General features: G+C 33.1%; 1 protein-coding gene across 5 annotated transcripts in view; it reads right to left on the bottom strand.

The window, feature by feature from the left end:
• LOC108906190 (oxidation resistance protein 1) overlaps positions 1-26,215 on the bottom strand; it is a 129,343-nt gene that overhangs the window by 76,740 nt on the left and 26,388 nt on the right. For 3 of the 5 annotated variants that reach the window (XM_023454708.1, XM_023454715.1, XM_023454709.1), the window contains exons 2-3: positions 10,880-10,939; positions 5,767-5,867 (exon numbers count right to left, since the gene is read on the bottom strand). In XM_023454708.1, coding sequence (XP_023310476.1) covers positions 5,767-5,867; positions 10,880-10,939 — 161 coding nt within the window. Of the gene's footprint in view, positions 1-1,763; positions 1,796-5,766; positions 5,868-10,879; positions 10,940-26,215 lie in introns of those variants that run through there. The other 2 variants (XM_023454710.1, XM_023454712.1) reach the window with 2 other exon arrangements.

Genomic DNA, 26,215 nt, shown 5'->3' with positions numbered 1-26,215 from the left:
CAAGAGGACCACTAATTCCTACCTCGGCTGATATTCTCCGCACACTCGTACCTGGATTCTGCTCTACCAGTGCTAGAATTTCTTCTTCTGCTCTAGGAGTGGATACCGACCTTGGTCTTCCGGATAAATGGCACTGTTTGCTCAAGGAACCGGTATCACGCAATCTTTGGTGAATTCTTCCAAACATGCGTTGTGAAGGAATCTGGCGATTTGGATAAGCGTCAACATAAAGACGTCGCGCTTCGGTGGCGTTCCCATTAGCACGACCATACATGAAATGCATGTCTGTTAATTCTGCGTTAGAGTAACCAGCCATAGCGAAAGAAAACTTGTGCACTGAGAACAACTGTCAAATACGTACTGTTTATTTCACTAAACATCAACCAACTATTATAAGAAAATACACAACGTTTTGGCAAAATAAAAAAAGGGGCTAAAAAACATAAATTTTATTGAGACTTTTCTGCTTATTTTGGTTCATACTATTACCTCCTTAAATATTTTACACTCTTTTTTTAACACCCTGTAGAGTGTCTATTTAAAAAAGTATACTTTTTGATCTACCCTGTATACTAATATGTTTGATCAATTTTCAGATACCTGAAAAAAGTGCAGACAAAATCCTACAAGCTCGCATTTTTTACAAAATTTTACTGCCCCAAATAAACAAGTCAAGGTGGGTGAACATTATAGAAAATCACCCGGTATATAGTTATGTTATTTTTCTACGTGGTCCCTACCTCTTTCCACAGCTCAAGAAATGGTCTCGACAATTTGACAACATTGAGGATCTGAGAAGCTGGCTGACGTTTCTGTGCAAGAAAGTGTGTGTGTGGTTAAATTTTATGCACGGATTGGTACAAAATCAAATATACATTAAATTTTAGGGGGAACGTGGATACGCAAAAGCCATTAAAAGCGAAACCGGCGGGCATAGGAAGACACGCGTATCTCGACCTACGAAGTGATTTATCATCGTCTCTAAACGAGCAGAGGGTCGGGAAAAGGCGAGTGGCGACCTACCAGCCGCCCATTCTCCGGCAAACGCCTTTACACAGGCGTTGGCATGTAAAGCGATTTAAATTAATAGTTTTTTTCCTTCGACTGAGGTCGGGAACCATTAATACTGCGTCGGGAAATGGGCGAGGGCTGGCGAGCAAAAAATTCGGGGTCTCGAAACGGCGAGGGAGCGCATCAAACGCGTATTCTGTGCGTAAGAGAAGGCTGTGGAACTGGGAGTTGATACGAGCAATTAACTTTGTCTTTTCCACGCAGCCGAAGAACTGTCATTTCAACTGATAGCGAACCTGCAAATGATAGCATCCACGCCAGTATTGGTCTTATACTTCAGTGTAAAAATAATAGGTGATGATTCATTTTCAACATTTAGTTCCCTGCGACGGGCGAGGCGTAAGGAAACCGCAATTCCATGGGCGTATCATTTTAGAGGGTTCCAAAAACTGTTAAATATAGAATACATTACCTTACGTTTCGTTATTTTACACAAATAAAATTAGTGACCGTTCTTTAATAACTGCTAATAATGTTTTTAATAATATTATAAAAATATGTTACGTAAAGTAACACAAACAATAAACAAGTTAATATTAATACAAAATTAATTATTATAATTACTATTAACATTAAAAACACAGTTATTATAAATGATTGAGGTTTGGTTCAAGTTAATGGTTTGCTAATGCTATTTTCTGTTTTACAATTAATGTGATCTTCTGTTATATTTCAGTCACAATTAAACTTACTGGTATTAGGTAAAGATTTTCTTCTGGTTTCAGTCATTTCCCTGTGACGCTCTACAACCAAATGTAAGTATAAGACTGTTACTGTGCCTTGTTAATAAGTTGTTGATCTCCAACTCCCTTTTTAGAAAAATTTGAAACAGTAGTGGCTCTTGCAAAACTATCGGTTATTTTGAACTTTTTTAGGGACAATTCTCANGGTCTCGAAACGGCGAGGGAGCGCATCAAACGCGTATTCTGTGCGTAAGAGAAGGCTGTGGAACTGGGAGTTGATACGAGCAATTAACTTTGTCTTTTCCACGCAGCCGAAGAACTGTCATTTCAACTGATAGCGAACCTGCAAATGATAGCATCCACGCCAGTATTGGTCTTATACTTCAGTGTAAAAATAATAGGTGATGATTCATTTTCAACATTTAGTTCCCTGCGACGGGCGAGGCGTAAGGAAACCGCAACTCCATGGGCGTATCATTTTAGAGGGTTCAAAAAACTGTTAAATATAGAATACATTACCTTACGTTTCGTTATTTTACACGAATAAAATTAGTTACCTTTCTTTATTAACTGCTAATAATGTTTTTAATAATATTATAAAAATATGTTACGTAAAGTAACTCATAAACAATAAACAAGTTAGTATTAATACAAAATTGATTATTATAATTACTATTAACATTAAAAACACAGTTATTATAAACGATTGCGGTTTGGTTCGAGTTAATGGTTTGCTAGCTATTTTCTGTTTTACAATTAATGTGATCTTCTGTTATATTTCAGTCACAATTAAACTTATTGGTATTAGGTAAAGATTTTCTTCTGGTTTCAGTCGTTTCCCTGTGACGCTCTACAACCAAATGTAAGTATAAGACTGTTACTGTGCCTTGTTAATAAGTTGTTGATCTCCAACTCCCTTTTTAGAAAAATTTGAAACAGTAGTGGCTCTTGCAAAACTATCGGTTATTTTGAACTTTTTTAGGGACAATTCTCATATTAGAGAAACTGCGGATTTAAACCACTATGATGTAGTATTCTTCCTAACTGGGCAGTTCTCGTATAATTAATTTCCTTCCATTTTAGATTTGGAGTTAAAAACAATAACTCGGTCTTAAGGTGATTTCCCCTTTTTTTTTTATCAATTTCTTGTACAGACGAGCAAGACTTATTTGAGGATTGTCCGAATTTTTAATTAACCATTTACTACCTGTCAAACATTTGGAACCACCTTGTGCAGTTTTTAAGAAGATTGGTTTTAGGTTTTCCAGATTATTAGTTTCTCCTATTAAATATTGAGTACAAGTCGAAAATCCTTCCTCCACTCTCCATTCACACTCAAGTGAAGCAATATGAAAAAAAAAAAAACGTTATAAACCATTTGGGGTATCTTCATACCAAATTTAAAGCGTTCGCTCTTCTTTTAATAGCTTTGTAATTTTTTTTTCGCTTAGAATCTGGAGTAGCTCTGGGGGGTACAAATTCTACATTAGAAAATGTATCGACTTAATTTTATATTTTTCTATGAAACATTTTTTGTATCTGTTTTACTGTACAGTTCCACATTGTTTTCTTTTACAATTTTCAGAGTTTCTTCTCTTCATATTAAAAGCATAATCTTGCAAAATGTTCGCTAATTCTTCGACAATCAAAGATTGATAAATGGTTACCAAATTTTGATTTTGAAAAGAAACAAAACGAAATTTACCATCAATATAACAAAATTGTTTGAGGACACAAATAATTAAAATATGGTGTTGGGCAAATGAATTATAAGTTTTTACCTTTAGCAGAAAACTTTTTAGGGACGCCTATGAAACTCATTAAATTTTATTGCTAGGCGTTTTTATACATGTTCAACTGATCTCGAAAAGATTATAAGTATATGTTTTTTCACTGCATTTTTGGGTATTAAATTGTGAACTTCTCTTCGAATTATTGATTGATCTTCTTCCAAAAGGAGATATTTTAAAACACTACACAACAATTTCGACAAAATTTTACGTCAACGTCAAAATTAACGTCAACGTGACAGCAATAATAGATTAGCACGGCTGGCATAGCTTTCTTTACAATTTGATTTCAATTCTTCAAAACGTCATTTTTAAATTTTTAATTTTGCTTAAATTATTCAGGAATTTTTTTATCACCATGCATATTTTCAAAAAATCATCCGTTGTCTTCGACTCGGGAAATTTCCAGATATTTATTGACAATTTCTGGTTGTTTTCACTTTCCTGCAAACATCGACATTGGTTGCGTTCCAGTTCTTGGACCATCTTTAAAGCCTTAACTAATATTTTAATTTAAAATACGCCGGAACTTGGTTTTTAGGACTATTCTTTTCCCTTTTTAAAAATTTGATGACGCTATAGTACCCTCAGTAAATACATCACAAAATATATGCTAAACGTGTGGGCAACAAAGCAAAGCCGTACATACTCAGATGCATCATCAACCAAACTAATACATCTATCTAATAGGCCAAAGCCGAAGGTCGGCAAGAATAGTACTGGCCTTGCAGCAGGTCACTGCAGGTTCACCAAACGCTACGAGGCTCGCGAATGTGTAGCAATCCAATCGATTATTAACAGAGGGTTTGTTTTAATCTATTTCCTCATTCCATTTCGCTAGAAATATTTTATAAGCATTCTCGCGCTTAAGTTTAAAACTGTGTATTTACACATCTTTTATCGCGTCGTCTACATATTACTGAAGAATAATTCAAGAGAGAACGAGCAATCGTATTTAACTAATATTGCAGTTAATTACTAATTTACTATTGTATTTAAATTTACGTTTTATTGCCCGCATGACTTTTGGTACACAGTTCTCAACTTAACGGTTAGAAACCGCTAATAGGTAATAAAATTTAGCGCCCTTGGAATATTGGACAGTGACGTACATTTGGGCATGGCGAACAGGAAATCAAAGTACCAATTGCGAAACATCATCTTACTGTTAAATGCTGTCACCGCCGTTCTTGGTGGTGAAAACTCGAAATATTTGAAGATTATTCAATTGAAGCTGAGAGCATACATAAGTATTGTATTTCAGAAACAGAAACCAAGAGAGTTGCACGAACAAAATTTTGGACAGGACATAGCTAATACAATGCGAAACAATGCCTTAATGTTAAAAATGTTGTCACCGCCGATCTTGGTAGTGAAAATTCGAAATACATATTTTAAATCCGATTTTATTCAATATCTTCAAGAGCAAGTATCTCAGTCTACCTACTTTCTAGTCATAAAGAATATTTTTCTTTGCATTGACAGCAAGGATCTTACAACTCGGTAAGTATAGCCCCCCCGCGTCCCGCTTCACCCCCCGATCCTCCTTTAAAGACAAGAAATACACCTTATAAAAGACAAACTAGAATTACGTTGCGTTAAAACTATTTTTTTTTCACTACCCACTCTTTAAATGTTACATTAATAAAAAAATAATGTCAGTAATGTGAAAATTACAAAACACGAAGGGCCGATTTTATCAAATTTACTAATTTCACCATCTCAATATTCTTTCGATCTATTCTCTGACAAGTACGATTATTAACACCCGTCCACAAAGTTTCCCAACCTCTTGCTACGCCATTGGCGGGTCGGCAGTAAAAACGGTGATTTAGTAGTCAGTTGTGACGTTAATTTATTTGCAAAACGTTTCTAGGTGAGGAAACACTTTCTACATTTAATCATAAATCGGAATCGCGCAAATAAATCAACAGTGTAAATACACAAATAAGGAGTCAGCCGGTTTTATGGGCAATGAAAACCGAATTGCGATATAAAACGGGTTCAGGAACTAGATGTAATATTTCGTTACATTGGTACCGTCAGCGCAGCGAAACTTTACACTTCACTGGATTTAAATCTAGCCACGAAAATATTCAATATAAAAATTGGTTAGTTCGAATAAATAGGAGAGGAGAAATATGTGTTCATTATCGGCATACGAGTACTATAGAAAACATAGAAAGAAAAAGTGTACAAACATTTCTTATAAAATCACTCACCTTTTTCAAGGCTTCTATCGAATTGACCGTCCACTTTTGCTCTGAGAGCCTCGAGATCGTAGGGGGCGGATATTCCGTGATCCACGCTTCTGCTCTTGCTCCTAAACATAGAATCAGGATAAGTTTTTATTCGATTTTTATGAAAATGATCGCTCCAAGTTTATTTTACGAAACTACACTCTTCAAAATGTGGTTCAGACCTTTACAAGATGGCCAATCAGCTCCGAAAATTGCGAGATTTGACAAATATAGGCTGAATATATACAGGGTGGTTGATTTTCGATAGTTTTACAGGGTACAGCCAAAACGGTGATAGAAACAAAAAATTTGATATCGATGTTCCGTCCTTTTCTTTTGAGTTTACTTCGCTGGTACCAAAATGTCTTGGCTTACTTGATTAGTGTTAGATATACAGGGTTTTTTTGAAACATTGATCACTTATATTAATCTCTCTATCTCCGTCGTCATTAAATTTAGAAGAAAAAGCTTCTACATTATTTGTTCTATTTTTTATGAGGAAGCCATTGGCGTATTCAGATTTTTTTACAAATCGTTCAGTTTTTCCGATATTACATGAACATACTTTTTTTTAATAGAACGCCTTTCAAAATTAATAAAACCAAATAATAGTGTTTCAACAAGCTTTCAATCAGACAAAAATAAATTAACTGTCAATATTAAACAACAAAAGATGAATACTGAATAAATCCAACTGAAAAAATACCTCTACATTTTTTGCATTTTTCTTCATTTAGGCAAATAAAATGTATCTATTATTATATGAAATGCTGAAAAGGTAAAAAAAAATGTTATTCAACGGAATGGTCAAATACAGGGTGTTCTAGAGAGTTTAATGTAAACGAGCGATTTTTCAAAAAAAAAACTGTATATCTAAAACTAATCAAGTTAGCCAAGATATTTTGGTACCAGCGAAGTATACTCAAAAGAAAAGGACGGCACATCGATATCAGATTTTTTGTATCTATCACCGTTTTGGCTGTACCCTATAAAACTATCGAAAATCAACCACCCTGTACATATACTATTTTTAATAGCTTTTTGCGAAAAAATTAGGAAGAAACTCAAATTCAAAATAGATATGCAATAATTTTTATTAGAAAACTTTTTAAAGACCGCTGACTTCATAGTAGCAAATTAAATTTTTACTCGAAAAAAGTCCTATCCGCGAGATTATTGTAAAATTGTCTAAAGGAACATAATATAAGACATCTCTCATCTCGTGAGTCAAAAAATTTTAATAGCTAACTTTTATATTTAACAAATAAGTGAGGAAAACAGTTTTTTCACTTTGCAGGGAAAACCATCAATTTTAGTGAAAAGTGACTCTCAGACAACTTGAATAGAATAAAATTATCTACAAAATGAGACTTGTTAAATTAAAATCGGTTAATAAACAAAAAAGTTATTGAATACAACAAGAAAAGTGCCCATTTTTTAATTTGTTTATAACTATCGCATTTATTGTTAAAATTTTATAAAACCTATGACAAGTTGAGGGTTTTGTCATACTTCAAAAGTGTGCCAAAAGTGGGCGCTGTAGGTGCAATAGTTTTCGCACAATTCTATTTGTTTATAGCGGAGGCTCCAAAAGTTATGAACTTTAAGCCTCTGTACAGGCGTTAATTTTCAACCAAACATGATTCTGAAAGCGTCATTGTAATCTTAAAGACGTAATTAAGCGACCTATTAAAAAATATCACCGTTTTTTTGACATTAACATTCTCAAATTGTGCATTAAAAAACCGTGCGTTTTTCGCTTATAAACAATTTGAATAACATTGTTGCTATTTATGCTATCTCACCGAAAATAGATGCAATGGATAGCTGGCAAAAAAATACAGTTTTAAAATAAAAAAAGTACCCTCTACGACCAACAGGAGCCAAGATAAGAATTTTTTTTTAAAAAAATCGTAGCGCAATTGTTTATAAATATTAAGACTTGAATTTTTCGCAAAATAAAGTTTACGACGTAAACTACGATTTCCCGTGAATTGCATTGAAAAATGTGGAAAATTAACGACTCACGAGCCCTTTAAAGAGAAGGTACTCGCTAAGTAAACTGTCCGGCGGCCGGCGGCGTGGTGGTGGGGGAAGCTCGTCCAAGCGGTCGCGCGCGCGAGAAAAGTTAATTCCAAAGTTCAAATTGATGCGCGCTGTAAATTTTGCAATATCTCGGCTTCTATTCATCGTAGAAACTTATTTTTTTTTAAACTGGGGTAGCTCGACGAAAAAATAACAATGGGCATATTTACGAATTCGTAGAATAGCCCTGAACCCCAGAAAAAATGCATCTTTTATAATTAATTTTTTTAATTTACAAAAATGTCACAAAAATTATTGTTAAAAGAAATATTAATTAAAATTTCAATTTCGGAATTATTTTACTATTATTAAATAAATAAATGAAGCTATCGTTCATTTAAAATGTTATTCTTTTTACAAATTAAGGCAAAGTAAACTTGCTTTTTCAATATTTTGTTAGCTATTTAATTACGATTTAAATGTAAAATTAAAGTAAAAATTCACAAATTATTTTCAAATTCAACTGTCTTGTATTATGTTCCTTGAGACAATTTTACAATAATCTCGCGGATAGGACTCTCTTATTCTCTTATTTTCGCTAATTTTCCTGGTGTATCAATATGACATTTACGCGCGACATAATGCAGTGTTGCCGGTGTTAAACATAATTCTTAAACTTTAAGAATTTTTTTTAGACAATACGTCAAAGAAATCTCTTCATAAAAATGTTTATGGCCTTTTCTTTCCCTTGGCCACTCCTACTTGCTCATGTTTTTCGGCAAACTATGTTTTTATTTTTCACATCTAACTTATAAGTTCAGTTTTCACGCGATTTTCGGGACAAGCGTTGCGGTAAACAAGTAAGTGGTTTGAAAACCATTTTGTACTAGTGAGAAGAATCAAAATACGGGTTTCTCTATTAAAATTTAATTTGTGCACTGCAACGAATTTTTTAAATTAATTTTGAATGTGCTGTAGCTCGAAGTTATGTCGAAATCCATGTGTTGTGTGTGTGGATGTGAAGACTATCGCAGGTTATTGACTAAACTAACTGTTCAATGGTCTTATTTTTTAAATAATTTACAAATCGCCAATTTGTTAAATTTATTTTCTGGTATTTTAGTGTTAAATAATTCAAATAGTTTCCTCGCGAACCTGCTAAATCCTGTCACACTGTCCACCTTGCGCTAAAGCTATAAAAAAAGTCAAGCCGGTTGATATTACAAGCATATTTTATCACATCCGGTACTTTGGCCGGCCGCTGGTCACCAATTCGACACGGTTTTACACCGTTATCTCGCACAATACCTATTCTACAAACACCCAACTACGGACGGCACAGGGAAATTCGTTTGCCCTGACCCGCCAGAAATATAAAAAATTACAGGTGAAAATCTTAACACAGAAAGCCTTCACCCGACCATCTGTCTAATAGGAATAACCACATTTAGAAGTCGTACGCATGTTGATACAACAAACGTTAATCACCATAATTTAAATAGAACGCAAGGCTGATGATAAACTTGGAGCAAGGCGCGAAAAAAACAGATTAATAATAATAATTCTACGGAATATTATTCCATTTGTTTTTCCAGGATTTGTCCTTGGCGCATCGCAGTCACCACTGCAATTGCAGCAATAAGGATCGATATTGCGGTGTGCCAAATCCAAAATCATTAGCAGAAGTTGTAAACTTAAAGTTAAACCAATGCGTTGGCACTTTTATTATTTAGGTTGTAAAGAAAAGTTCTAGTTTTTTCTGGGTAGAAACTAAAAAGCAGAGTGTATATAATTTTAACCAAAACAATTTCTGATATTTTCAGGTACATTCCGTCACCACTTCCGAAATTTTTTTCAGTATCTTCCTAGAAAATATTTATTTAACGAAGGATTTTAAAAATTATATGTATTTCTTAAATATGTGTCACTTTTAGCTACATCCTAATAACGTTAATGAATAAAAATACTATACAAATTCAGCAAATACCACTTATTTGGTCAAATTATTGAAAGTTTGATTGTTATTATAAATATTTAATCTGATGATATTGATACAAATGTGATGTAATTAAAAATATGTAAAAACCTCAAGTTAAAATTAAAATTAATGTTAAAAAAATCAAAAATTGACATCTTAGATTTTTTTTACACTAACTTTTACCTCGATTTGGAAATTTAAATTTAGTCAAAACGAATGAAAGTTATTAGAATTTGGCCAAGGCCCACATTAAGAAATATGTGAGTATTATTTCTAGTTTTGGCCTATCAAAATAACGCCATATTCTTCTAAATAAAAAATTTTACCATTATTTTACTTTTATATTTAATTTAAATATAATTCTTAACACAGAATGAAAGTGTATTTCTCCTTCGCTTTAAAAAAGTTTTAAATTTTTTCTGAATAAAAATCAAATGAATAGTATTTTGTTCTATTAGTGGTATGTTTATAATTATTAAGTTCTACACCATTTTCTGTAATAATTGAATTTTGGTTCGGCAAAAATAAAAAAAAAACAAACGGAAATGGGAACGCTAATAAAAAACCAATTTTATTGACAGTCAACTAACAAATATTGACAGGTGATAGAGACAGACGCCTTGATTTAAATAAAGACCCATTACAATTAGAATTTGAAAAATTTCTATGAAAATTTGATAAACCCCCCGATATTTCCCCGACATTTTCAATTCTATCAAATGTCCTGATAATTCTGGATTGATACACACCCTGTAAAGGTTACAACTTCTGCAAACAGTTCTCTCTTAAAATAGAATTATTATTTAGATGTTATTAAAACTTGTTTTAATATAATTTATGTTTTATTATCACAGCACATTATATACAGCTCCAACAACTTATTTTTTTATTAGCTGTTAGGCAAAAAGATGTCTGTGCAAACATATTTTTACGGCTTTATTTGTACACCACATTAACTAGAAAACTAACTACGCTACATACAATTTCAGATACGGTTGGACGAAACGGTGCAAAGCGGTGACAAAAATGTGCAAAAAAAAACAAAGCTTCGACATGGACGTGAACGCGTGTTTTCGTTGCAGATATACGTACCGCATCCATGGAAAGTTCTCCTTGGTGACCCTGCCGCCATCCTGGGACGCCCTACGAGACCTGTGTCCAAGCAGAAACGAAAAACGATGTCAGTGGAAAATTAAAACATGCAAAATTAATGAGAAAATCCGGCTGGTGAGCGAGGGGTGCGCTGGGAGTTGTGTCATGCAATCTATAACCTCGTTTTCTACGATATTACACACTTTAAATGCTACTAAATTAAAAAAGGCAACCAGTAATAAATACAACTGTGACGTATGTACAGGATGCTCCAATAAACATGTACATGTAATAGCCGGTTGCTAAGGCCATTTTACGAGGAAAACTTCTTATAAATACGAGGCCTAAAATGATTAGTTTTCAATACAGAATCCTGCATATTTTCGAAACGTTTAAAGATAATTTTGCACATGTGCTAAACTTTTTACGATTAACGGTTCGCAAAGCACCTGTGATGTCACACCACTCGACTGGTTCGACCCGACAGCTCTATTCGCTATTAGCTATTGTCGCAGGTCATTTATTTGTAGTATAGTTTAATTTTTCCTCCAGTTAATTGATATTTTTACNTCAACGTCCCCTATTATTTATTTATTCATTAATTATTTTAAAAATGGATCAATATTCATATATAAATATTAAACTCATACATTTACAGGTTTAGCATAAAAGAAAACGAATATAAATGCCTTAAATGCAAACTGAAGATTTCCTCTCTTCTGTCTCTCTTGAGCATATATTTATATATATTAGACTCATATCTGTGTCTGTGTCACATCAATAAGAGAACTTATATTCATAATTTCAAATACAGAATGAATATTAAATCAATTAATCAAAAAACGTTATTTTTTTGCTGTTATAACAATTTTCCACTTATTACTATAAATAAAAAAATAATTTTTTGCAGAATTTACTTTGTTTTGATGGTTTATTAAACAAAAAAAAAAATGTTTGTACTTTATTAAACTTTATTTACTTAACAATAAATTTCACGGATTTTTCATGAAATATTTTTATTTTTTGTTTTTTTTTGTTTTTTCAACTATTTCAATTTTTTAAGAAAAATAAAATGCACCAACTTAAAGTAGATATCTTAAGCTTTAAAAAGTGCTCTCATAAAGTTTCAATATCACATTTACAACTAAAGTTTTGGATCTATAAAGTATGGCCTAAAAAGTCAAATTTGTGATTTTTTAAAATTATTGAATATGTTGGGCTCAATATTTTTCAAATTAAATTTTAACGTTTTTTTCCATATCGCTCACTGTTTCAATCGTCATTTGAAGAGTAATCTGTGAAAGTTAACGGTTATTAACGGTTCGTAAAGCATCTGTGACGTCACACCACTCGACTGGTTCGACCCGACAGCTCTATTCGCTATTAGCTATTGTCGCAGGTCATTTATTTGTAGTATAGTTTAATTTTTCCTCCAGTTAATTGATATTTTTTCACCAGTGCAGGAATATACTAATTAAAAAAAAATTTGTGACAAAAAGACCAGACGCTTTGAATGTTACTTATTCACTTCAGCCATCTGGGGTAAATTTAAAATATCTCATTCTTGCAAATAGTTTATAACTCAATCGAGACGAACGTGTTCCCACATACGATCGTATCTAGCAAATATGGCAACGTTCACTTACGTCACTACGTCAGAGATGGGAAGATATAGTGCATGTGAGCCCCGTCAAGCACGTGGGCTAGCCCCCAACGTGCGGTATGACGTCACAACACGGTTCCCGTACGTTTTCCCCCCACATTTTCGTTAATTATTTTGAGGGAGAAACGTTTACATTGTACTTTTCCGACGAGTAAACAAACAGGTTCCGGTACGTTTTACCCGCCTAGTTTTCGAATGAGAACAAACAAATAATAAAGCACGTATCCACGTCAAAAGCAAATTATTAAGTGATTTTGCTACTACGTATTTACTTTCATTTCAAAATGCTCTGTATACGAAACGACGTAACAAATTACTGTGCTAAAACACATAGCAGTAATTCGGCCATTGCCAAGCTATTTCTGGCTGAACGATCAATATACCTGCCTCTACCAGTTTCCTTTGCCTAGCCCAACCTCCAAATTAAGTCTTGTTTACTTTCTATTACTTCCCCTGTGGCGAATTTAAAGTCTGTAGTAAACATACAACTACTACAACGCACTGAAGATTGAAAACATTGTCAACATGTTGTTGTAGAGGTAGGTACAGTATACAGGGTGTATTCTAAAGTGAGATTTTCTCCTTAAGGGGATATAACTGACGTTAAAATAATGCGATTCACAAAAAATCACACCAACAAAAGTTTTATACTACAAAAATGTATTAATAATTGAAGTTTCATATATTTGTAACAAGAAAACTATTTTTTACGTATTATTATTTTGATTACCTAATATCGAAAGAAACAGTACTGTATCGAGAAAATCCAGTAGTGTACGGAGTACTTTAAATAAATACTATACAGGGTGGTCCAGATTTTAATAGACTAACTTCGGGAAACTACTAAACAACAAAAATTAACATCACTTTGCTCTATGAACATAGGCGCAGAAGGCCACCGTTTATGAGATACAGGGCGTTGAAATTAACAAAAATAAAACATTTTTTTTAAATATCTGGAAAACGGCTTTATCAAAATCCAAATTTGGTACACATTTTTTTTTAAATATTTCCCCGAGTTTTGTATGCACATAGTCCACATTCAAAGACCAGTGGCGGAGAAACAAGGATGTCGTTTTCTTATTTAAAGTAAAACTTCTACGACACTGAATTAATTAGTAATATGAATACACTTTATAATGGTCTGAAACATTCCGGATGAAAAAATACTCTTTTATTTTTATCGAAGTGAATGGTTTACGAGTTATGAGACATATTATTCAACTAAACAAAGCGTTGAAATCGGGAAAAATAAAACATATTTGGGTGGTCCAGATTTTAATAGACAAACTTCGGGAAAGTTTTAAACAACAAAAATTAACATGACTTTGCTCTATGAACATCGGCGCAGAAAGCCACCGTTTATGAGATACAGGGCGTTGAAATTAAAAAAAAAGAAAATAAATTTTTTAAATATCTGGAAAAAACTGCATCATAATATGTCTCATAACTCGTAAACCATTCACTTTTCGACAAAAATAAAAGTGTGTTTTATATCCGGAATATTTCAGACCGTTGTAAAATGTACTCATATGACCAATTAATTCAGTGGCGTAGAAGTTTTACTTTAAATAAGGAAACTACGTCCTCGTTTCTCCGCCACTGGGTTTTGAATTTGGACTGTGTGCATACAGAACTAAGAGAAATATTTGAAAAAAAGTTTGTACCAAATTTGGATTAATTTGATGCAGCGATTTTCCAGATATTTAAAAAAATTGTTTTACTTTTGTTAATTTCAACGCCCCGTATCTCACAAATGGTGGCTTTCTGCGCCTATGTTCATAGAGCAAAGTGATATTGATTAATTTTTGTTGTTTAGTATTTTCCCGAAGTTTGTCTATTAAAATCTGGACCACCCTGAATATATATTTTTCAAAACATTTTATTACTTTTGTGGTCAATTTTTAATGTAATTGTTTTCCACTAGCCACAAATGTCCACTTTCGCAAACAAATATTTAAATAATTTAACATGCCAGCAGTTATTAAAAAACTTGTTGAACTAATGTGTAATAGTTATGACAAAAGATATTTTTAATGTTTTTTTTATTAATTTCACATATTTCAATAATTATGAACCAATAAATTCAATAATAAACCGACTAATAACCTGGCCTTCCATGCGACAAATGTGTAATCCACCCTTAACGGCGTAAACCGGCCTTAAGAAGCGAGCAATTCACCAATCCAAACAGAATCATGTCCACAACACAAACGAAACGATTGTTTATAAATAGAAACAGAGGATAAATACACAGTAACCTTTGGATAAAAACTTATCGAATTTAATTGCTGGTAATATTCCAATTAGGAGCATCAAACTAAGATAGCTACGGGCGAACCAAATAAAGCGATCAAAATATCGCAATTTGAAAATTTGCCCACGACACAGTCACGTTTATGCGCGCAAAAATTATAATTATAATTTCGAACATTTAATTAATGGGTTTGTTTTGTTAAATTGTTTAAAAAAAATGAGAATGTATTGTGATAAATCTGACGAAACAATTGTATCGATAGCAGCTTTCTACGCATTAAGTAAATAATTCTGCATACAATTCTAGTTCAATATGAAGTTGGTAAACAGATTAAAAAATAAAACAAAAAGTAAAATTTACAAATACTTATTTTATGAAATATGGAACACCAAAATGAATACAAAATTTGTTATGTACCACAAAACGGTTCCTCATTAGGTGTGACGTCACACCGTTCTATCGACATCGTCACATGTTGCACTGTCGGTTACTGCTCTACATCTCATTTCTTTTGAGCTAATAAGCAATACTTTGCTGTTTTTGTAAACTTTATTAACAATGATAATGAAAAAGGACTTCTAATGACCCAATACAACAGTAAAATGATCGACGAGTACAAACAATGACTGTTTTAGAACTTAAGGAAGCTCGAGAAGTAAAAACAAACAGGTAAATATGTGTTTTCTTAGTCGCACTATAATAACCACTGTTCAATTAACAGCTAAAGACTGCCTTTCATAATTTTGAAATATTATAAAACCAAACCTAACATTGCACCTATTATATTCTCATAATAGTAGTGTAACAATAACGATTTACATTTTTTTGTTAGATCTGAACGAAAAAGAGGTTATGTAGACTAAACAGTTGGATGACAAACTATGTAAAAGATAAAATTACTCTAGAGCGCATAAAACCAAACTATAATTTATTGTAAATGCAGAAACACAAACTGTTTCTAATCTCTCTCTGTTGTCGGGTATGAAATAATAAACAAGGTAGTGTTAATTAAAAAAATATTATTGCTGTTAGGTGTTAAATTTAGGTTATTATATCGAACAAGTACCATGAAGATACCAGATATAACTATATTTTTTAAATAACTGTTATACCTACTTGCAAATGTATTATTATATAATTGGAATAATTATTATTTACTTAGCAAATTTACAATAAAATTTAAATTGCAAGCCTTAATAACATATACAACAAACATGTTTTATTTATTTAGTTTATTACGGAAAGTTCCTATCTCCGTCTTATAAAATGTTCAATTCCATGATCCAACAGCAAATATGTAAGTACATACATGTTTAAAATTTATGATTTCTGTTTTTCTGAGTGAGTGAACGCGTTTTAAATGATGTTGTGATGATTTATAATAGACTCGGAAGAAGTTTTGTTGGCGTATTTTTTGCAAAAGTTTGGTTAGTAAATTATTATTAATGCGTTAATAAATTGTAAACTATGGTGCGTTATTTAGTCACAAAAATACAAGTCTTTGACTATTTGGGCGTAATATTGAATGATCATATCTAAGTTGAACGTCTACGAAAGATATTAGCAAATATCACAAATTTCTTGTAGACGCACAAGATGATAGCTTTTATCGATGAAGGTATGTTTTTTAATTTATTCTAAGTTGATTTATTAAGTTATTGTTTTATGTTCAGGTAGTTGCCGTTTTTGCTGTTGCTAGTGTGGACATTTTTTGAGTGAGTTCCTATAACGAGCGTTCAATTAAAAACGTGGTCGAAGTTGGCTCTGACACATTGGACGTAGGGAGTAGCTTATAGCGACCAACTTAACCTCATTTCTCAACGAGCTGTATAGCAGCTGTCAGTTTCAATAACGTTAATGACTATATTTTAAAGAATAATCGTGATAACAATAACAAACAATTAAAGGAGCTGCGGAAAGTGTCCCCCTCCTTGTTATAACAATAAATTAAAGCAGCTGCTGAAAGTGTCCCCCTCCTTGTTCCAAGCACTTTTCACATGTTCCTCAAAGAATTAAAGACATTTTCTAAGATGCTCGGGGTATTGTTAATTTCACGAATCTTGTCTATAAGTCGAGCCTGCAGATGGTTTAAATCAGGAATAGGCAATTCAAAAATAGTGTTTTTAAGGTAAGGCCACAAAAAGAAATCACACGGCGTAATATCACATGACCTCGGTGGAAATTCATGTTCAGCATTGAGACTTATTAGTCGATTTTGGAAAACTTCCCTCAACATATTCATCGTCTCGCCTGCTGTATGTGCCCTTGCGCCATCTTGTTGAAAGTAAAATCAACTTCATGAAATTCTTGCTGACAAGTTAAACGATAGGAGAACAAACGCAAATCTTTTTTTAACACTGTGTGGCAGGTACCGACTGATACTCCCACCATTTGTGATAAAACACGTACAGAAGTTCTTGGCGCATTTTCCATTATTTGTTGGACATTTTCTTTTAATTCTTCAGTCCGCTTTTTAGGTCGGCCGCTTCCTTCTTTTCTTGTTACACTGCCCGTTTCACGAAAAACATTAACACGACGCTGAACTGCACTTTGAAAAATTTTGTACTCAACAACGCCGGGAAATTGATTTTGAAATTCTATGAAACATTCCTCAATAGAATACTTCCATATTCCATCAATCTTGCGTCCATTTCTAAAGTAGGACTCTATGATAAACACTTTTTGTTCTTGAGAAAACACCATTTTAAACGCTTTTTAAAACGAAAATATTCAAATTGATAGCGGCGATATAGCGCTTTGACAGATGACGTTTAAGTTCATTTGCTATACGCTACGTCCTACGTCCAAATTTTCAGAACCAACTTGATCACGTTTTTATTTGAACGCTCGTTATAAGTTTTATCTACTTTAAATTTTATTTTTGTCGTGTTATTTCTTTTACATCTACGCTTAATGGAAACTACATCAAATTATGATTGAATTGAAACATACTGGTATAACTCGTTAACTCGATCCTTCGTCAATTAAAGCAAAAAAAAAGAACATAAACAGGGCTCTAACAACCAGCACATGTAGAGAAGGAAACAGATGTGACCTTACCCGAGGCGACCATGGGTAGCTCGATGAAACAAACACGGTTTATATGCGAACCAGATAAATGGATAACGTTTTTTTTTTCCGGCCAATTTTATTTCCGCGAGTGTCAAGGCCGCGACAAGCTGAAACGACGCTGAAAGACCGCCCGGGCTACGACGAACCAGGCGCGCAATCCCGATAAAAACAGCCCACGGAAACTCAATAACAATAGCATGACAATAACAACGCGCTGGTACAATAAAAAACAAACGAAAAGGCGCTTGATCGGCCCCAGTTAATTATTTTAAACGGCATGGCGGTCATTTATCGCGTTGTGAGGCTGGCCAATTCGGTACGACGACCGAAAAATGGGACAACAGATACTACAGATAGGAAAACACAGATTTCTCTGCATATTTCGGATGTACAGGGTGTCCATATTTGTACTATTTAATATACCTGAATAGGAAACATTTCTGAGAAAAACTCAACTCTATGTTTTGGTATGTAGATTTCGCCCCCTAGCGGCCGAACTACGAACTTGAAAACTGTTTCCGGCGATTTCTCTTGGTCGATTTATTAATCAAAACATTTTTCCTGAAGCTCTAGGGCTAGGGTCTATACTTTCTCTAATATCATACCTCGCCGACCTTAGTGGGACATCCTGTATTCAGGGTGATTCAGTCATAATGTCATTCATTTTAACCACGTATTCGGAAGGCTTAATAAAGACAGAAAATCGGAAAAAAAATTTTTTTACTCGACTTTTAAAAATGAAGGAAATCAACCCATAACTCCCGCTAAGAAGGCGGCCCTGCCAGATGACCGGATGCTCGGAAAATTTTGTAACGTAATGTCACGAACAAATCGTCAGCTGAAGCGAACAGCGTTGCCAAGTTCACATCATAATCTGTGGATCACATTTAATTAATCCGCTTTAGCATACGGATACATATGTACGAAACCAATAAAATGTAAGTAAATAAAGGATCATGCTGCATTTTATTATAACTAATTTTAATAATTGTATTAACTTAGTGCAAAATGTTTTAACAAGCCTGACTTCTCTAAGTCAACTTTCGTTAAAATAAAATAAATAAAGTAGAGGTTTGTAGGCACACTGTATTTTATCAAATAAAAAAGTCTGCACACTAAATACCCGAATATACAAAATACACTACACACGGTTACAAAACCATTACCTAACAATTTAAAGCGTTTATACAAATCTACCACCCTCCATATCTCCCGTATTTTTCCCGCAAAGGAGTTAACATAACACATTTTCAAAAAGTTCAAGTTCAAGCTTTAGAAGCAGCTGATTTCACCAATCGTCTTGAATTTTGCAATTGGTTCCTAAGTGCAGCAGAGCTTTATTAACAAAGTGCTCTGGACGGATGAATGCTGTTTTACTCGTGCTGGCATTTTAAACAGGTAAAAAACATAAGTATTGCTTTCTCAAAAACAATAAGTGCCTAACTAGGTTACACCAAAGTTTAGATTTACACTAACATTTATTATGTAAACTTTGTTTATACGCAACTGCATATTGAATAATAAATTGAAATACTAAAACTGTGTATTATTTATCATAATAAATTATAAAACGGGAAAACGTTAATAATATTAAAAATATAAATTGTAATAACCGTACATTCGAAAACAATCATCCCTATTCATTACACTCAATTTGATGACACGATTTTCCTTTGATAAAAGACCGACAACTTTTTGTTCTACTTTGCATGGAATACGATTCTACTACAGTTCGTATTAGTCTAGGAGCCAGATCAGGTTCCGTGTACTAGCTGTAAAAATAAACTTTTTACAGCCATTTAAACATTTAATTTGTTGATAACAATTACACTGACCATTTTCAGTCTCTGCGACCAAGTTTTTTGGATTCAGGAGGTCAAAATACTTTAGAATAAGTTGTTTGCAGCCGTGGCACTCTGATTGGCAACGGAACCCTGTCTGGCTCCTGGACTAAAGTGCACGTGCAAATTAGAAGGTTATTGACCTCGACACAGGTTAGCCTCGGTCGGAAACACGTACCGAGTTGTTTATTTGTCTCCGTCCGATTGTATTTTTATCTTCTATTACTTACAGTCAATATTTAAATACTACATACATTTCACCCTCTCTTTATAATTTATCTAGTGGGTGTTGGTTTTTTATGTCATTATTTTTGTAATGAAATTGAAATAGTTATGAAATGAAATTTAAATTATTTGAACTCTTGGGGTTTTGTAACTTCAATATTAAATTTTATTTAAAGTGAAACAGAGCTAATTTCTTTACAGCCATAATAGTCACATTTGGTCAGATGAAAACCCGCACACTACTCGTCGGTTTAGCTTTCAGAGGAGGTTGGGTGTCAATGTATGGGCAGGAGTATATGGCGATCGTTTAATTGGGCCGCATTTTCTACCTGAAGATCTGAATGGGCGGCGTTACTTTCAAATTTTAGTAGAAGGCTTACAGCAAATTAAAAAATTATCACTATGATGTTAATAAAAAATGATTTTTGGCAATTCATGCTCAGACCTCCTCGAGGTTCTTGCTGGGCAACAATAACTATTTAATATGTTGATTGCATAATTATAAAACATAATTTATAGCATTTTAAATTATTATTGGCTGATATGAGCGAAAATATATAAATATGGCAACATTGCATCTAGAGCGCTTTGTTCATATCGTAGCCGGCTGACGTCAGCCAGTCAGTAACAGCATGAAAAGGGGGTTAAATAATGATTTGAAAATATTTTTTTCAACTTAAATATGCATTTAATTTTTTTTTAATCACGCCATCGTATTATACTCATTTTTCTCTATCTGCTCTTAAAATTAATGACATTATGACTGAATCACCCTGTATACAAGTACTTATACAAACTTTAAAGGTTAAATCTTTGACTAATTTCAAGATAAAAAGTTCATATGAACATGGGTCCGCAACGGCTTGGTTCTTGAGATATAGAGCGTCTACTCCAGTTTATTAACGAAAAACGGAAGTGGGATTCCATAATACCACCTTTTCATCCATGCATTCGCGTGGAGAAGGGCCTGCATATTATTACTTTGTGAAATCTCGGCAAACTTCGCAAATATGCACTATCAGAGCTAACACAACCGTGACGTCACAACAATAAGGTCTTGTCGTGTCGGCAGCAACGAGATAATGCACCTAATTCGCTCTAATTGATCCCCGACGACCAGCCAACTCATTAGACTGATGAAGCGGAACGTCTCTAACCGTACGTATCCACGGGTAATTGACAGGACGTGCATCTGCGCCTAATTTTTTTAAATTACATTTCCCGATTAATTGGGTAATCGTCGAGGCCTTGCCTCTAATATTCCCCGCTGTTGTACGCGGCTCTTAGTCGATAATTACAAACAAAGGCGGCTTTGTCTTCAGTTTAATCGTCGAACGGATTGCGTCTAACGTTTAATTTGGGGCTTTCCAAATATACCTCATTTTACAACCTTTTAGGGGAGGGTAAGTGCCTGTTTATCCACTAGTAGGGACGCCTATGATCAACATTCTATGAAAAGTCAATTCACACGTCTTAATTCCTTCGATTTCTTTCGAAAACAGATTATACAAAGAGGCATAATTACTACGGAACACTATAACATGTTAGGTAACTGTTTATATTTGTTATGTTCAACAAACCTTTTAAATTTGACCATTAACGAGTGAAAGTGATAAAAGACGGAAGTAACTCCTTTGCGATGCCAAAAAAAAATGTTTACAAGTGATTTAGACAAGGTCCACAACAAGCAGAATTCCGCAGGAGCTTTGCCTTCGAAAATCTTAATTCCAGTAACGCTACCTACAATCTACTCAAACTGAACAGTTTTATTGTTGTTACTTAAACAGTCATTTATTAATATTTTTCAGGCTAATTAGGGAGCATTCATTTAAATATTTGTTTATCGCGTTCAAAACTCTTTTCTTTTATTCATTGCAAAGACCCCTCAGCAACATTTTTACCAAAACATTTGCACAAAAAACTTTTATTCTTTTGCCATGACACTTTCAGTGTCAGAAGCCAGAGTTAATTCTAAAGTTTTATTTCGTAAATAATCCATTACTGTTCCATAATATTAAAAAATGTTGTATGCGATTTCGTTCCGCCTCACCGATCCCACATTTTTTTTAACGGAACAATTACCGGCAACTATGCAACTTCGATATCAACACTACACACTACGTTTTAACTGAGCACGTGGATAATCCGATATCTTCACATGAGAATGAATTTTGCCCGGCGCGGCGACTAAAAGGTGCGCCTCAGTGGCGTAGATGGAATTTAGAAATTGTAGGATTCTAGGATTATTCTCCCAGAGTAAAAATCTAAACCTATGTCGCTGTTTGTTGGACAAATACGATTACAATTAACGTAGATGTGGAAATGCAGAAACAACAGCAGTCTTTTTCGCAATCGACAAACACTGGTGAAAAAAACAAGAAAATTTCATAATATAGATAAGTATTAAAAGTATTTAGATAGAAAATGAGGTTACGTTTACTTGTAGATAAAACTTGACGTGTGCATTCTGTTTTATAACAAAAATTAACATCAATTTAAATATTAATATACTCCTATAAATTAATCTGTTTACTGCGTAACATAAATATAACAGTAGGATATGATAATATTTGTTTATCTGCTGCTGCATACTGTATTTTAGAAATTAAGTACTTCAGTATTATAATATTGGGATTATAATGAATTTCATTATAGTACCAGTGCTATAACGAAAAAAAAATACATGAAATTTTATTCGAACCAAACTATTTATTCTAAATATTAAAAACCTAGTTATTCCAATTTGTTAAATTAATGTAGTAGTCATTGATGCTGTAACCTCCGAATTCTTTGAAACTGCATGGATTTGCATGAATATTTAGAATAAGGCTCATCTTAGGCTCAAGTTCAAAAGTGACATAAGCCCAATTGACGCTTTTTGTTTTTTAGGGGTAAAAACTACCCCTAAGTGAAAAACTATGAAAAAATTAAGTTTTAAGTATTTTATTGATAAAAATCTTGTTCAAGCACAAAGATTAAATAATGTTCCATGTTCTCGAACATGTTTTATGATATATTTGATCTTTTCGACCCTTTATTTAACCCTTAAAAACTACCCCTATGCAAAAAATTCTGATAAAAAATTAGTTTTTAAAGATTTGGAATAATTAAATAGTGCAATTATTTAAAATAAAAGTTACCTTATACTTAATAAAAGAATTTTTCCCTTTCAACCCCTAAAAACCACTCATGTATTGACAAAAATGATAAAAAATTACTTTTTAAAAGCTTGGAATGCTTTAACGGTGCAATTATTTAAAATAAAAATTCCCTCATTGCTTATGAAAGAATTTGTATCTCATAACACTTTTCAACCCTTATAAATCACCCCTGTGCTAAAAAAATGATAAAAAATTACGTTTTAAATCTTGGAATGCTATAATTGTGCAATAATTTAAAATAAAAATTCCCTTATATTGTTTATGAAAGAATATTTTACTTTTGCCATTTTCAACTCTTATAAACTACCCTTTTACCAATATTAATGTAAAATATTTTTATTATAATCGATTTTTAAATATAATCAATCATAAAAAAAATTGCTACGCTGCATATAAATAATCACACTAAATTTTTTTACTTATTTTATTTGTATAATATAATATATAATATATAAAAATGAGAAAGCCTATTTTGCTCCGAAAAAATGTCATTGGTTTTTTTACCATAACTCGGTTAATTTTGAAGCTATAGTATCCTACAAAAAAGCATTTTAAAGATAATTTCAAGAGCTGTAAGATCGTTTGCATATAAAACCTTTTAAGTCCTTCGTTTTTTAAAGGGAAAGGATCGAAGGGCTCGAGACAGGTCGTTTTTTCACTAAAATGGATACTTCAAGCGGCGATATCTCCTTTATTTTTTATGCTATAGGAAAAAAAAAAAGCAAAATATTTGTTGAAAAAAAAGCTACATTTTTGTTGTCTATCATTTTTTACGTATCTTTCATAGTTTCAGAGTTATTATATAAATAAGGCAATTTTTTTTGAATAATGAAAAATACGTTTTCAACTTTTACCGTACATTATTAAAAAAATACGCATTCTAAACCGGTCTAACTTCAGGATCGTATGAAAAACACTAAAACAAAACTAATTGTAAAGGGTCTACGATTAATTTTAATTCTGATGGAAATGGTACAGCGTTTACTGCTCATTTTTCCTTAAAAAATATGAGCAACCCATCTGTTTTTGACGATAACTCCTTCAATTTTGCTCTAATTAACTTTTATAAGTGCTCATTTTGAAGGTCTTTTTGAGTACTACAAAAAACTCCAGGAGCGTTATACACGTAAAATTAATCCTTTTTCCGTTATTTGACGTTGAATACATCGATTCGAGTATTCCCCCCAAAACAAGTCCCCTTCCACTAACCATATTTCGCTTTGTATAGGACGTACAACACTTTTTAAAAAACGATTTTCTTTGTTTATTTATAAGCTACATTTTTGTTCATAACACTTTTTTAATAAAATGCGTAGTTTTTGAGTTATTCGCGAAAAATACAATGAAAATGTGTTTTTTTTTCACTCAAAATTCCAAGTTTTCAATAGTGAATAACTAAAAAACTATTGATTTCTCGAAAAAGTTCTTGGAATATTCTTTGCTCAAAATTTGATTTTCTATCGATTTTATTTTTGAATATAAAAATTCCACTCCCGAGAAGGGGTGTCAACCCCCAACAGGGTGGAAGGGTCAATCGGCGCTATGTCACTAATGTTCAATGACCTTTTCTCTAACTATCTGCCAAATTTCAAGTCGATCGGTTCAGTTTCAAATAATTCGAGGTGAAAAGCTTCAATGACTGTACTAATGTAGATACCGATCCTTCACCAGCTTATCCGTTTTCTTGTTGTATTTGACAATACGAGTACGTGTTACCCGTGTTATATTCTTTCGTATCTTTACTTGTACACCTTTGCTCACAAAGAGTAAATGCAACCTCATATAGAATTCGTGGTTTTCTTTTTTAGAAGTTCTCTATTTCGTAAGGTACATTATTATCATCTAAATTATTAATTTCATCAAACACCAATAACGACTGTATGACGTAAATAACTATTTCAATGAATTCCCACGTTCCCACGACCATAATATTTCTATTATTTCGAATAATTCCGTCATTAGATCACTCTCAACAATCCTGTTACATCCTGTATACGAATACACCCAAACCGTGGACAAAAATAAAAAACACATTCCGATTCCGCGACCGAAATCGTTGGCATCGTAAATATCCCGCAAGCCTCCCAGCTGTCTCCGCGGCAAGAATAAAATCCATTGACAAACGCCTCGGTGACGACTCTAGCCGCGAAAAAATCCGCGATCCGTTATCTCCGTTCCAACACCCACGATATCGTGTAACAGACGGGGTACTATGTGGCGCAAGTGGAAAAAACAACTGTAAGAAAACGGTCCCTCGATCGGTACGCTATCTGGGCACTGTTACAATCCGTGTAATATTATTTGCATTGCAGTAAATTACTTAATTATGCGTTTCTCTTTAAATATACACAGTGTCCCAAAATGATGGAACAAAAATTCATATTTTTTTTCCAGTTCAGATTTAAAAAATCGCTGAAACAAGCCAACTAGTAAATAGATATTGTCACTTTTGACAGTAGTCCAGACGGTATCTGTTTCAAAAAGCCATATTTGGGTGAATCGTATATCCACGGATATTTTTGGCGTTTTGGCTTTCAATTATCACTAGAAATGAAAATTTTTCTATGCGCATAAAAAAAAAACGTGGGCTCAACTTTTGGCGCCACAATATGTTAAAAAAATTCGAAAAATGTTATATTTTTCTTCCTATTTAAGTAGGTATGTATCTTTTCAATAGTTGATTTTAGGCGAAAATGGAAGAGAAAAAAAATGTTTGCAATAAAATTTTTTACAAAACATGTCTAGTTAAAAATCGAATGAATCATGATTATTATGGTAAAAATCGAAAAAATCGCAAAAATGGCGTTAAAAACTACTTTTTAGGGAATTTTTTTGGGATATTTAAATTGGGTATAGGACCTTTATACTTGGCTCAAAAAAACTTCATGTTATGTAGAATTATCACACCAAATTTCATCAAAATCGGTTAGATAGATTTTGCATAATAATTTTGCAAAACAAATTTTGAAAAAAAATTTGCAAATTTTCTAAATTTTGCAGAGCAAAAACCAAGGCCCTTAGATACTTGAAAATTTAATCACATATAGAAGGGCTCTCAAGCTTTCAAACTTTTTTTGAAAAATTCGAATCCGTCAATTAGGAGAGCTCTGGCGCTTG

This window comes from Anoplophora glabripennis, unplaced genomic scaffold, assembly GCF_000390285.2.
Source record: "Anoplophora glabripennis isolate ALB-LARVAE unplaced genomic scaffold, Agla_2.0 scaffold379, whole genome shotgun sequence".
Lineage (NCBI taxonomy): Eukaryota > Metazoa > Arthropoda > Insecta > Coleoptera > Cerambycidae > Anoplophora > Anoplophora glabripennis.
This window is presented reverse-complemented; position numbering and strand designations above follow the sequence as displayed.